General features: G+C 44.0%; 1 protein-coding gene across 10 annotated transcripts in view; it reads left to right on the top strand.

The window, feature by feature from the left end:
* STN1 (STN1 subunit of CST complex) overlaps window positions 1–14,402 on the top strand; it is a 50,151-nt gene that overhangs the window by 17,873 nt on the left and 17,876 nt on the right. For 6 of the 10 annotated variants that reach the window (XR_006345382.1, XR_006345381.1, XM_043926000.1 and 3 more), the window contains exons 6-9: window positions 681–804; window positions 2,085–2,259; window positions 7,904–8,026; window positions 10,479–10,570. Coding sequence is in view for 8 of the 10 variants with exons in the window: in XM_043926000.1 (XP_043781935.1) it covers window positions 681–804; window positions 2,085–2,259; window positions 7,904–8,026; window positions 10,479–10,570 (514 nt within the window). In the remaining 2 variants the exon portion in view is untranslated. The remainder of the gene's footprint in view (window positions 1–680; window positions 805–2,084; window positions 2,260–7,903; window positions 8,027–10,478; window positions 10,571–14,402) is intronic. The other 4 variants (XM_043925997.1, XM_043925994.1, XM_043925995.1 and 1 more) reach the window with 2 other exon arrangements.

Below are 14,402 nucleotides of genomic sequence, written 5' to 3'. Positions count from 1 at the left end.
GCTTGTTATTTTGTGTGTATGTCCAGTAAGCTCATTTAGTAAAAAGTCAAACTTCTGAAAAGTTCAAATACAAAGCTTTAATGAAAAAAATTGTATTTGCAACATGATTTCTTTAGAAAAGCAGCGTTTATTTATTTTGAAGAGAAGTAACTTTAAATAAATTGGGAAAGAAAATAAGTGATTTATTGTATATGGCTGACATTTTATTTGGGCAACATAGTAGAGTCTCTAAAATACTTTGAAGTTCTTAGTGTGAATCCATTTAGGGAAGAGCGTTCATAGTCTTCAAAATGACGGGAGATTTTTTGAGTACCACTGAGAAAGTCAGCTAATCGGAAGCATGACAGTCCTTTGTCATCAGGGCCATGCCCATTGCACCGATCTGGCTGGTTTGCACTTGGAAATCTCAAGGACAGCCCCAGTTATCCACCACTGTACCAGATGCGTGAATACGTCTGTATGCTTTCCCTCACCTTGGTCTACTCTGGTCACGTCTGTGACACTCAGGGCATCACCTCCCCTTTCATGGGATGGCTGGAGACCATTTAGTGCTTCTAGACCGTGTGATCCTGGGCATCCATAAGGAAGAAGGCCCACCAAGGGCCCCATTTACTGTTGCCCCAGCAGCAGTCTGGACTTGGGAAAGAACTAATCTCAGTGTTGTTTCCGTGGCTCGTTAGATAAAGTGGATGACCCAGTATGCAACGTTCAGATCGCGAGGATGCTGGAGCTGCCTGCCATCTACAGGAAAGTGTATGACCAGCGCTTCCACAGCCCTGCCCTAAAGGAAGAAGAGGCACTGAGGTGAGTTATGGACTGCAGCTGCTGGGGGTGTGGGCCAGCCAGTGGGATCCCAGATGCTGGGGTAGGCCTGAGCCGTCCACTCCCTCCCTGTGGGGCTCTGGGCAAGTCTGTCACCCTCCAGATGCCTCCGTGTCCTCATCTGTAATATGAAGGAGGTAACAGTGCAGATTTTCTGAGGTGGTGGGAAGGGAAATATATGTGTAATTGGAGTCTCTGAAGGAGTGGAGTGGGGAGCAGAGAAAAAATATTTGAAAAATTCACGGATGAAAATTTTCCAAGTCTGATAAGAACTGAACACTCACAAATGACCCAAGAAGGTCCATGAACCCCAAGAAATCTGAAGAAAACTGCACCAAGGCTCACTGTGATCAAGGAAACAATACCTCAGCCAGAGAGGAGTTTATTCTCTTTGAGGGAGAGAAAAATAAACAGGAGGAGTAAGAATATATGTGTGTTTGTAACTCTATGCCTCAAAGAACTCAGAGGAGACAGAAATAGTCATAGTGGCTGCTGGGGATGGGTGGATGCGGGCTGGGAGGAGGGTGGAAAGGAGACTCTTCACCATGTATCCTTTAATCTTATAAACATACTTATAGATTACATATTCCAAAAAATTACTTTAAAAAAATCCCCAAACTATAGACCTGTATAAACAGTGGAAGTTCTCCATTTTCCTGTCTCCCCGCTCAGTACCATTACCCAGAGGTTACCACTGTGCAGAGGCTGCGGCGTGTATCCTGTTAGACTTGTTTCTTCTGCGCACACACAAGCATGCGTATCCACCTGCGTATGTTGTGGGTTGTCATTTGCTTCTTGACAAAAATGGCACTGTCCTTCACATAGCATTCTGCAGCTTGATTTTTTTTCTAAAGCAGTCACGAATATCAGTTCCCATAGTTCTGCCTCATACTTTTAAACAACCATGCAGTGTTCACTGGGTGCCTTGCCCGTTACGTGAAAAACACATCCTGATAACACTTCACTTGCTCGCCATTTGTGTGTGCATGCTCAGTCACATCTGACTCTTTGCAAACCTCTGGACTGTAGCTCGCCAGGCTCCTCCGTCCATGGGATTCTCCAGGCAAGAATCCTGGAGTGGGTTGCCATTTCCTTCTCCAGGGGATCTTCCCAACCCAGGGATCAAGCCCACATCTCCTGCAGTGGCAGGTGGATTCTTTACCACTGTGCCACTTGGGGATCCCATTTCAGGTTCAGGCACATTCAAAAGGAACAAACTTAATATTAATAGTTTTCTGCAAGTCTTGTTGAAACTCCCCCAGCAGCAATCCTGGCACCCTGGACCTTGACAGTCTCACGTGTCTGCTGAGTGAAAAGGCCAAAGAGTTCCTTGTGGAGAACAGAGTGCAGACCTTTTACCAGCAGGAGTTGGAAACTGTGGAGTCCCTTCTGTCCCTTGCCAACCAGCCTGTGATTCACAGCGCCTGCTCTGGGCAAGTAAGTGCGGCATGCCCATGTGAGAAATCAAGGCCCCTGCCCCAGATCTGCAGCTGGAGAGTGTGGGTAGACGTGACTGTGGCATTAAGACTCACGGAGTGTACTCAGAGTGTAGAGGTTATGTTGATTCTGTTCTGGAAAGGTCACTGACCACTGAGAATTTGAAAGGAGAATGGACGTGCCCTTTTCCCCTCCTTAATCTCATGAAGCTTAATCTTTGGGTAGAAAAAAAAAAATAGTCTAAGGTTCATAGTACTTTGTATTCACTGAGATGGGCATTTAATTTCAGCTGGAGCCAAAGAAGGGGGAAATAGATGAGAAGAACTGATTATTCTTGCAAAATTATTTTTTGAACAGCAAGATGATTCTTGAACTTCAACCAAGGTTTTTAATGACTTGCTCTCTCTTCTCCATAATAAGGTTAACTTGTCCTGTGTTAGGAGTTTGAATAAAGAACAATTTGTATTCAGTCTGGTTTATAAACAAAAATTTTAAGGAACACTCAAATAATTTTTTATTCATCCTAGAAACAGCTATCCCCGTTTTTTCACCCATAGTGTTAGAGGTGAACTTAAGTTGTTTCATCTTTACTTATTGGCCTGGAATTAAAAATTATCTGAGACTTTGGTTTTAGGCTTTCCCTTTCAGCACAATTCCTCAGTTTTTTCGTTGTTGTAACATGACTTGTATTTATTTATTCCACCAGGAATGATCTCTGCTTGAATGTCACCTTCTTGCCCTCCCTGACCTTCTCTAACAGTCATCAGCTTCCTCACTGTGTTATCACCCTGTTTCCGTATCTCTTGATAACACTGGTATTTATTTGTTTGGCTGCCTATTGCTTCACCAGAATTTAAGTTCTCTAAAAGCAGAGGCTTTGGCTGTCTCTTTCTTTGCTGTCTAGAATGGGGCCTGGAACAGAGCTGGCATAAAGTATGTTCTCCACAGTTACTTGTTGATAGAAAGAATGAATGGTTTTAAAAATTCCGGTAGCCCAGGAATTAATTCCCTGGCAGTCCAATGGTTAGGGCTTGGAGCTTTTGCTGCCGAGTGCCCAGGTTCAATCCCTGGTTGGGAAGCCGGGATCCCACAAGCCTCGCTGCATAGCCAAAAAATAAAAGGAAACAAGCAACAAAAATAAATAAAATAGAAAATAAAAATTCAATTAGTCCCTGAAAGTATCTAGTTTTCCCATCCTCCCTCCTCCTCCCCTTTCTCTAGAGACAAGTGCCACTACTAGTCTCATGAATATCCTTCTGCAGATAATCTGCATATATAAATTAAAAGTAGTTGTATCCTCTCTTTTACACAAATGGTATCCTACTAAACACTATATCTATGTAGCTTTTCATTGTGTGTGTGTCTTATAGGTCCTTTTCCCAGCCATATGAACATATTTGCCACTCCATAATAATCTTTTACTATGTGTACCATAATTTTCTTAAGGGGTCTGGCCATTCCTGGACTGTTCAAGGTTTTCTAGTCTTTTGTCATTAGCAGCAGGGCTGGCATGATAACCCTTGAGAGGTAACATGATTATTCTTCACCATTCCTATGGAGGTCTTCCCTGGTGGCTCAGTGGTAAAGAATCTGTCTGCCAATGCAGGAGACGTGGGTTCAGTCCCTGGGTCCAGAGGACCCCCTGGAGAAGGAGATGGCAACCCACTCCAGTGTTCTTGCCTGGGAAGTCCCATGGACAGAGGAGACTGGCGGACTACAGTCCATGGGGTCACAAAGAGTCAGACACGACTGAGCGAGTAAACATCAACGGCATTCTGGTGGAGCAGATACCAAGTCCCCATCCCCACCTTCTGAGTGTGGCCGCTGCTTCTCAGTTTCATTCGGGAACCTAATTATCTCTTCCCGGCACCAGGCCATGTGCCCGGTGACCCACAGTTTCATACACGGAGATGAGGGATACCGTTTCAGGAAACCCCAAGGTGGGGTGGGTCAGGACTGGCTGCTTTGTTCTGCACCACTGTGGCTTCTGCACAGGGCTAGCTCCCCAGCTGTCCACTGACAGGACAAGTGACCTTCCTCCCACTTAATCATTTAGAGGAGGCTCAGTGCCAACTTGGCCTCCCAGGGCTTCTGACCACTCTCTTGGCATGTTTAGAAGGAAACTTTGAAGCTTAGCAAAGACCACATTCTTCCTGTGAGCTGGCTCTTCTGCGAGAATTAAATAGGGAGAACTGAACTAGAAAGCCCCTCCGTTCAGAACATTCCAAAGGGGACTTTTGGCATGATTGTCTTTTTGTAAATGTTCAGAGCAGAAATCCGTGCCTGCCCAGTGCTGTATGTTTAAAAAGCAATGAATATGGCGCTATATCTGTTTTGTCTCTGGAAGCTATTTTTCCATCAATTATGAATTATTCTCTCACATGGCTCTGGTTGGGGAGGTCAGTGTCATTACACTGAATTCTGTTTAATAGAGCCTGGGAGACCTAAGACACTTCACAATGACGGTGAAACCATAGATCCTCTGGCACTTTTTGTAGTCATACAGATGAAAGCTTAACAACAACAAAAAATCATTGTGATCATGTTATACTTGAGAAGGTAGGGAGAGTGGGTTTGATTGTTTTCCTCCTTTCTTTTTTTTCCACGGTGGCTCATCTTAGCACATCCAGAAACATGATAAGCAAACTGGCAAAACCATTGTTTCTTTGACAGCTGGATAAATGTTGAGTTTGTTTGGGAATGAAGACTATATATATACTTCAGAGATCCACCCAGTTCCTGACCTGCCACGAGGAGAGGCCTGCAGAGGCTCAGCCCGTTCAGCCAGTCACTGTTTTTGTTTCTGAGCAGTTTCGGTTTCCTGAATAAGATGAGTCTGTCACTGCTCTTTAGAAAAAGACAAGAAAGACACACCTCTCAGGCCAGGGAAACCTACTAGCTACAAGGACCGCTGGGGGTTTTATCCTCAGGACCATGTCTTTACAACCAGCAGGGAATTACGTCCCAAGGTCAGCTGAGGCAAGTGTTTTTGGAAAAGAAGCTTCACACATTGTTGATATTTACGGGAGCCCTTTCTGCTGGGCCCACCTGGTTCACAGACGAAACTGCAGTTAGTCTCCCAGGCCTCACACCCTCCATCTCACTGAACTCGGGGAGGAGGAACCCAGCTTCCTGTATGGTCTGGGGATAGTCAGCAGTCATTTTCAATGACAGGAATAACCATGTAAAAGCATTTCTAGTCAGTTTCCAATTTACTTCTACATTGGTAAGAGATGGAATAAACTCAACCCTTAGGATCTTTCTATTAAAGGTGAATCAGCTTAGAATTATGAAGTAGCTGTATAGAGTTGTGGTGGGGGAGCCTGTGTTGGGTTGATCATTCCTTTTCCTAAGTGAGAGCACTCATGTATGAAATTAGAAATAGCTCTCCCCCGGCTCCCCCCTGAATAAAAAGGCACGTGGCTGAGGATGGCTGGATGAGGTGTTTATTCTAAACACACCCAGATAGCTTTTCTGCCTGTGGGAGTCATCAAGTATTTCTCAACCTCATTCTCCCTTCAGAGAATGGATGCTGTCATAACCTGGAATGCTTGTCAACTGTCAGACCCAGGTTCTAATGCCCAGGTTCCCCAGGCCTGTTCTGTTGAGGGGAAAAAACCTCGACTCTGAATATAATGAAGAAACTTAGACTCTTCTCTTTAGCCCAGGAGAGCAGGTCGCCAGGATCTATTAAATTCAAACTATGATGTCTGGAAGGCCTCTCCTAGGAAGCAAAGGTTTCTTTCAGGATGGAATTGTCAATACTGGAGGCCATGTGGGGGTGCATTTTCTCTACCTGTCACTTTGAGGGAACATTACAGAAAATCTGAGGGGCACTTTCTGTTTCAGCATCTGTGGGTGCTGTCCAGACAGCCTCATAAGGCCCTTCCATTAGAGAGGCAGGACTTTGCCTTCGCTTTGCCATGTTTTTCTTTTTTTAGGCTCTCTGATCTTTTTAATATCTTTACAGATTTCTCTCACATTAAAAATGGATCTGGGGACTTCCCTGGTGGTCCAGTGGTTAAGACTTTGCCTTCCAGTGTGGAGGGTGTAGGTTTGATCCCTGGTGGAGGAGCTAGGATCCCACATGCCTCCTGGCCAAAAACCCAAAACTGTAACATTGTAACAAATTCAATAAAAACTTTTTAAAGAAATGGTCACATCTTAAAAAAAAAAAATGGGTATGTACCTTGAAGGACAGTTATTACTCACCACTTCCTTTGTTTTAGGAAGGAACTAAAAATCCCTAGTGGAATAGTTAGAAAGCTACTTCCTATCTCTACAGGGTATTTCGTTCCACTGATGGCACATGCATTTTCTTGGTCACCCACTGTGTGTCAGGGAGCAGGTGGCCTAGATGAAGCACAAAGTCCCCAATTCAAGAAGCACACAATCTGATTAACCATGGTGGGACATGGTGAAAAACGTGGCTTCCTTGAAATAAGAAGTAGGATGACCTGGTAACCTCTGTAGGCACACTTAGAGAAGGGAAGGGATACCGAAGTTGAGGAGAGAGCAACCTCTTAGCAGCAGAGCATCCTTCATTGTGCCTCTCTTGCTTCCCCCAGGGCCCCGTCTGCCTTCAACCCAGGGACCCTCCCCTTTGATAGGTCTCTGCACAGCTGTTTGCCTTCACTGTCCTCTATTTAAAATAAGGAGTCTATTTAATACTCTCTATGTGTTGAAATCCCTAACCTATTTCAATGTGTATAAAAGTCTTTGATGTCCTTAGGAAGAAGTTGTATTATTGTTGTTCAGTCTCTTAAGTTGTGTCCAACTCTTTGCGACCCCATGCACTGCAGCACACCAGGCTTCCCTGTCCTTAACTGTTTCCTGGAGTTTATTCAGACTCCTGTCTGTTGAGTCCGTGATGCCATCCAACCATCACATCCTCTGTCTTCCCCTTTTACTCTTGCCCTCTATCTTTCCCAGCATCAATGTCTTTTCCAATGAGTCGGCTCTTTGCATCAGGTGGCCAAAGTATTGGAGCTTCAGCTTCAGCATCAGTCCTTCCAATGAATATTCAGGGTTGATTTCCCTTATATGTATGTGTGTGTGTGTGTGTGTGTGTATATATATATATATGTATATATATATTCAGTATATTATATATATACATGTATGTATATATGAAAATCTTTGACTTTTTTATACAGAACCAAAGATTCTATACATATTGGCTCACTTTTTTGATTAAAATTGTGGCCATATATAAATTTGATTATTTACAAATTTTAATATTATAAATAAATTATTATAGTATTTAATATTGGCCATATGAAAATTGATAAAACAATTTTAATCAAAGAAGTGAGCCAGTATGTATAGAATCTTTTGTTCTGCATAAAAAAAAAATAAAGATTTTCATCTTAATTTTTCTATTTCCTATCATTGAGTTAAATGAATTACACAAAAAACTAAGGTGTAGAACGGTTATCAAGTGTGATTCTGCCAGAGCAGACTTCCCAGCCCTCCTTAAATACCATCCTGCTAGGCCCGTGCATACCTGAATCTTTCTGACTACACCATAAGAAGCCTGTTGGGTGAATTTATAACCAGTTGGTCTAGGGAGTTGCCCTCAAGTGCTATAAGATGGGACTTACTTCTTTCTCTCTTTTTTTTTTTCTTTTTTTCCTTCCTACAGATGGGTTTTAAGAATGACACCACTTCCAGAGCAATTCACAGTATATTTAGGAATGCTGTAAAGCTGCTGCAGGAAAAAGGACTCGTTTTCCAGAAAGATGGTGGTTTTGATAACCTATTCTATGTAAGAGACCTGCAACTTAACATTTTTTCCCCATAGCTTCCACTTGCAGATATATGTATTACTTAGGAATACTTATTTGCTGTTTTTAAAAGTCAGTCATTAAGGAGGTACATAAAGTAAGGAGAGGAAGCTGGCCTTTGTCTTTCCTCTGGTATCATTTTTAGCAGTACATTCTTCTGCACGCTTATAAATATATGCTTCTGTTATCAAAAAAAGTATGTGATCATCCTCTAAATCAGGGTTTGTCAACTTCAGTTGTTTGGGCCAGTTGATTCTTTGTCGTGGGGGGCTGTCCTCTGTATTGTAGGGTGTTTGGCAATATCCTCGGTCTTCACCCACTTGACAGCGGGAGCAGCACCCCCAGTTGTGGCAACCTTAACGTCTCCAGACATTGCCAAGTATCCCTGGGACAGTGGAGAACCACTACTCTAAATAACACTCTGTCAGTGTTTTGGATACCAGAATAGCACTCCCAGGCCTCTTTCCATATTAGTCCTTGTAAGTCCACCTCATTCTTTTTGACATCTGTATGGTATTCTACAGTATGGGAACTTGCCATTAGTTATTTAACCCCTTCTCTCTGATGGACATTTATGTTGTTTCCATCTTTTGTTCTCAAGTACACTGCTGCTATGTCTGTCTTTTTGTGAACTTATGTATAAGTATTTCTGTGAGATTGACTCTTAAAAGAGGAATGGTTGGAGCAAAGGGCATGTACCTTTAAAGTGTGGGTCAATACAATCTGCTTGGCTCCACCAAAGGTGGTAACAATTACCATTCCCTCCAGGGATACAAGTGCTTGCCTGCCTCAGTGAATGAAAGTCGCTCAGTCCTGTCCGACTCTTTGTGACTCCATGGACTGTAGCCTGTCAGGCTCCTCCATCCATGGGATTTTCCAGGCAAGAATACTCGAGAGGGTTGCCATTTCCTTCAGACTTTGAGTTAAAATTTACCTCCCACTGCCTGACTTTAATACTGGAGGAACATAGTTGGCAGTGATATCCATGTCCACGTCAGTAGCATAGATGTGGCTCCAGCAGCATGTGATTCTCCTGAAGACAGCAGAACCCTGAGGACACCCAGGAGCCTCACTCTCTATAGCGTGATTCCTGAGGGGAAGCTTTCCTTAACAGGATATTTTCTTGATATTGATTTACTCTAGTGATTCCCCTGTTTTAGAAAGTTTTTAAAAATTAAGGTATGTTTTAAATACTATTTCAGTAACTTTTGAAAAGGGTATTCCGTTCTGCATAAGAGTGGGCAGGCGGTTGAGGGGGGGCAGGGAAGTTGATTTCCTCTTGTGGGGCAGCTCACCCTAACAGCACCCACCCCCACTGTCGCATTCTCCCGTGAGGCTCTGCGTGGCCTCCTGGGTTGGTAGGAAGCAGCTCTTCCTGAGGAACAGCAGACGTGGGCGGCCATCCAGCGCTGAGGTGTGGCAGGGCTGGGGCACTTCCTCCTGTGAATCAGTCTGAGCTGGAGTGAGGTGATCCAGCTATAATAGCTATATTTTCCTCAGCAGAACCACCCCACTTCGCTGACTTCACTCCCTGCCCCCTACCTCAACCCTGGCCCTAGGTTTCTGTTTTCCTGAGGGCATCGCCCCAGGGGCATCATTATCTTCTGTCTGCTAGTGCTTTCCAGCGTTCAGCAGCTCTCCCACATTGCCTTAATCTTCCCAGCAACCCCATGAGTCCACAGATGGGTCCTTGTCAGTATCGCCATCTTAAATCTGATCATTCCACATCCATCGGCCCAGGGTGCATTCCTGACGTATGTGTTTGTCCACTTACTTCTTTCTTTTTTTTCTTCCATTCTTCCTTTTTTTCCCTCTCTTTCTTCCTCTTTTCCTTTCTTTATTCCTCTTTATTCCTTTCTCTCTTTTTTTGTCTTTAGACTTATGGTGGCTGTTTCCCTGTTACCTGAGCTAGCTGAGAAAGGAACCCAGGTTATATTTGCCTTTGAGAACAGACAGTGTTTCCGTTTATAGACTAGACTTATTCTCTTGCTAGCTTTTCCTTACAGTTTTATTTCTTTTGTTTTTCCCTATGGTTGGGTGAAGGAACGTGAAACCCAAGAAGAAACACAAGAGGAAAGAGTCCTGGGATTTGATCACTGTGCCTCCCTCAAAAATATAACAAATAAGAGAAATTTTATGAATGTGTTGTAAATATTTAAGAAGAAAGTTGCTCCTCAATAGCAAGGGATTCCAGATTTTCTTTCCATCCTGGCCCCAGTGAACCACCTTCCATGGGAATATGCCTGTGGGTCACACACAGAGCAATAAGCTGCTTGGGGATAGAATTGACGTGACAACAGGCCAGATTTCGAAAACCACGCTCATTGATGGCGAATGAATGAGGACTGTTATGAAATCTTTAGGAGCTACCCTAAATACTAATTTGGGTGTGTAGGTGACACAGCCTCTCTGTCACTTAACCTTTCTCTCCAGACTCTCTTTTCCTGTTTAGGTAACGAGAGAAAACAAAGAATTGCACAGAAAGATCCACCGGATCATTCAAGAGGAATGCCAGAAACCAAATCGTAAGTGTGTAATATCCATGTATCCCAGTGTCTTGGAAGGGGAAATATTCCCTCCTAGAGACCACTGGACAGAGGGTCAGGAAACCTATGGCTTTTCCCAGTAACAGCTTGGAGGCATGGCTGGTTCAGACACCTGCCTTCTCGGCACCTCAGGTTCCTCCTGGCTCAAGTGAGTGTTAGCCTCGCATGGTTGTTCTGACCTGGGCCACATCTAAGAGTCAGCCTTGGAGCTTTTATGAACATACCAGGCTCAGGTCCCAGCCCTACGGATTCTGATTCACTCAGGGCTGGGATGGGGGCTAGACAGTACACTCCTCAGGGGATTCTGATGCGGCGAGGTAAGTCGTCATGCTAGGAGTTTTTGACGTCTTTCTGGTGTCATAGTCTCTTGTGTGCATGCTGAGTTGCTTCAGTTGTGTCCAACTCTTTGTGAACCTATGGACTATAGCCTGCCAAACTCCCCTGTTCATGGGCTTCTCCAGACAAGAATACTGGAGTGGGTTGCCATGCACTCCTCCAGGGGATCTTCCCGGCCCAGGGGTTGAACCCACATCTCTTATGTCTTCTGCATTGGCAGGCGGGTTCTTTACCACTAGCACCACCAAATTTGTGTTATTTCTTGTTCCACTCTGACTTCTTGTCTCTAAACCCAAACCTGACATTTTCCTCTCTGCTACCATCAAGCCCTTCAGTGTTGGGAGGGGTGGTTCTAGACATTCAGTTCAGTTCAGTCGCTCAGTTGTGTCCGACTCTTTGTGACCCCATGAATCACAGCACGCCAGGCCTCCCTGTCCATCACCAACTCCCGGAGTCTACCCAAACCCATGCCCATCGAGTCGGTGATGCCATCCAGCCATCTCATCCTCTGTCGTCCCCTTCTCGTCCTGCCCCCAATCCCTCCCAGCATCAGGGTCTTTTCCAATGAGTCAACTCTTCGCGTGAGGTGGCCAAAGTACTAGAGTTTACAGTTTGTGAAGAGTATAATTCAGTCATCTAGAAGCCTGATAATTTGCAAGAGAAATGGTTTTGCAAGAGTTGGTTTTAGTGGAGTTAGGTCAACCCCTAGTGGTTAGAAATTCAAATTGTAGATAGTCTGACAACAGACATTGCCATTTTCACACTAGTTAGAAATAAAGCATTTGTCTTATCTTTAAATCCTGTGTAAACTGACCACTCTTAAAGGTGACTTTTCACAGTCTACCTTTTGTAAACATATGCTAAGAACAAATGTCAGCATATGTCAACAAATGACGCCAGAAGAAGAGTAGAAGGGCTGGTTAAGGAGCACAGGCAGGCCTCTTCCTCGGCTTGCTTGCTTTCTGGAGAGGTCCACCTCCTGTCCTTAGAGCCCATATGTGCCTGAGACCTGGATCTTTTCCAGGCTGAGTCAGTGGGTGGAGCGGGACCAGGTCTCCAGCCCTGGTGGTGATGGTATGCAGCCCTGTTTAGCCTTTGAGGACCCATGAGGTCACCTCCCAGAGTGGTGTGATAACAGCTCTTAAAATAAACTGAAAGCAATCTATTATTTGATGCAAGGTTTCTTAACTATTGTTCACTTCATTCAGAACAAGAAGGAAAAGTATCCTTTAGTTGCATTGAGGGGAAACTGCCTGTCCACAACTGAAGAGCTTTTTATAGCATGAAATGCAGGATTCCTCCACCAAGAAGGGATGAGAGAGGAGACTGCTTCCCGGTGACATTCCTGCACTGATGCTAGCCCCAGGCTATCTGGCCAGATTCTTATTTTGATATGTATTAGGAACAGGGTGGATAAAGGATTAGTAATCCTAGGGCCTGGTAAAGCAAATGAAAGCAATTCGGACTACCTTTCTTAGGAGAATCAAATAGCCTGGGTGACCTGAGGGTCTATAAAGTGGCAGGTTTTGTATCCACTTCTAATCCACAGGCCAGGTCCTGCTTTGGTGAGTGTGTCTGTCAAGGCTCTGCTAGTCAGTCTATAAAAGGGAGCCTCTAAAAATGATAAGCCAGTTCCCTGAAACTAGTGAACTCCCAGGAGACAAATTCTGGAGCATGGATAACAGGATGCCAACAAAAATATCATGTAGGGACTTAGAGTCTGTTGCAACCACTCCTTTTCATAAGAAATACTTAGGACATTAAAAAGTTATTCAGAATATTGTATGCATAGGGTAAAAAGTAAAAAAATACGAAAACACACACAGAAAAGTCAGACTTCCTCCCAGCACCGAGCCTCAGGCTCTGTGTTTCCCTTTCCAAAGGAAGGGGATGTCCTTGGTTTCTGGTGTATCCTAGAGATGTCATATGCACTTATAAAACACATTTGTATAGTTATCCTTCCTAAAATGCCTAATAAAGCTTAGCATATAATACTCAGTGTTCTATACATTGTATTTTAAATTTAGAGGTCATTTTAGAGGTCGTTCAGCAACAGTATGTGTATAAATTCCTGTCCTTTTAATAGCTGTCTTTATATTTCACTATATATATTGATAGATATTTGACCATTTATTTAATCATGGCTATGAGAGTTGGATCATAAAGAAGGCTGAATGTCAAGGAATTGATGCTTTTGAACTGTGGTGTTGGAGAAGACTCTTGAGAGTCCGTTGGACTGCAAGGAGTTCAAACCAGTCAATCCTAAAGGAAATCAGTCCTGAATATTCATTAGAAGGACTGATGCTAAAGCTGAAGCTCCAATATTTTGGCCACCTGATGTGAAGAGCCAACTCATTAGAAAAGGCCCTGATACTAGGAAATATTGAAGGCAGGAGGAGAAGGGGATGACAGAGGATGAGATAGTTGGATGGCATCACTGATTCAATGGACATGAGTTTGAGTAAGCTCCAGGAGATGGTGAAGGACAGGGAAGCCTGGAGTGCTGCAGTCCATGGGGTCACAAAGAGTCGGACATAACTAAGCAACTGAACAACAACAACTGAACCTTTCGTTCATTCCTAACCTTTCAAACAAAACAAAGAATTGAGTTTTCCTTGACAGGATGGTTGGTAGGAGAACTTAAAATCTTTATAGTCACTTTTGAGGTCGCAAAGAGTCAGACAGGACTGAGCACTGAGCTGAACTGATGAGTATTTCAGCAAAGGGTAAACCTACAATAACGACAGGATCATAAACACGGGCCAGTTTTCGGTCCCTAAGGCACTGGTACTAGGCTTGTCTAAAGACGGGCCGTGTGGCATAGTTGTAAAGAGCGAGCTGTTAGAGGCACCTTACCTGGGTTTGAATCCCGGTTCTGCCACTTTGAAGCTACGTGGCCTTGGGTAAGTCTGTGGCTCAGTTTCTTTATATGAAAAACAGATAATAATGGTACCTACATTGTGGATTGTTAAAAGGATGAAATAAACTGGTGTTTTATAAAACTCTCAGGAAGCTGTAAGAGTGAGAAACACCAGAAACCCTTCCCTCTGCTTAGACAGCAGTCCCATCTATCTGCTATAGCTATTTGGAACTCTCAAGTATCTATGAAAGCTGGCAACTTCCAGAGGAAGGTGTGGACAGTAATTGGGGTTGCTTCCAGTCAGTATTCAAATCTTAGAGGCCGCTGCCCATCCCATACCTCCACCTGCATAGCAGGCAGCTGTGCATGGGTTTCTGGATCTAGAGTGGGCAGAAAGGGCCCAGTCCTCCACGTCTCAGGGGTCTGTGCTCTGGCCACTCACTAGTGCTTCTGATCACAGAGGTGTGGACAGAGAGGTGGGTGGCCGTTGTTGCACCTTCTCCCATTGCTGTGCCTGCCTCACCCAACAGGTGAGGTAACTTCCAAGGGATTTTAAAAAGACTGGCACCCTTTTTTTAAAAAAAAAAAAAAAAACCCTTCATTTCTCTGGATTTT

The sequence above is a fragment of the Cervus elaphus genome, chromosome 15 (assembly GCF_910594005.1).
Source record: "Cervus elaphus chromosome 15, mCerEla1.1, whole genome shotgun sequence".
In the NCBI taxonomy this organism is placed as follows: Eukaryota; Metazoa; Chordata; class Mammalia; order Artiodactyla; family Cervidae; genus Cervus; species Cervus elaphus.
The sequence above is the reverse complement of the archived record's forward strand: the minus strand, read 5'-3'. Positions and strand labels throughout refer to the sequence as shown.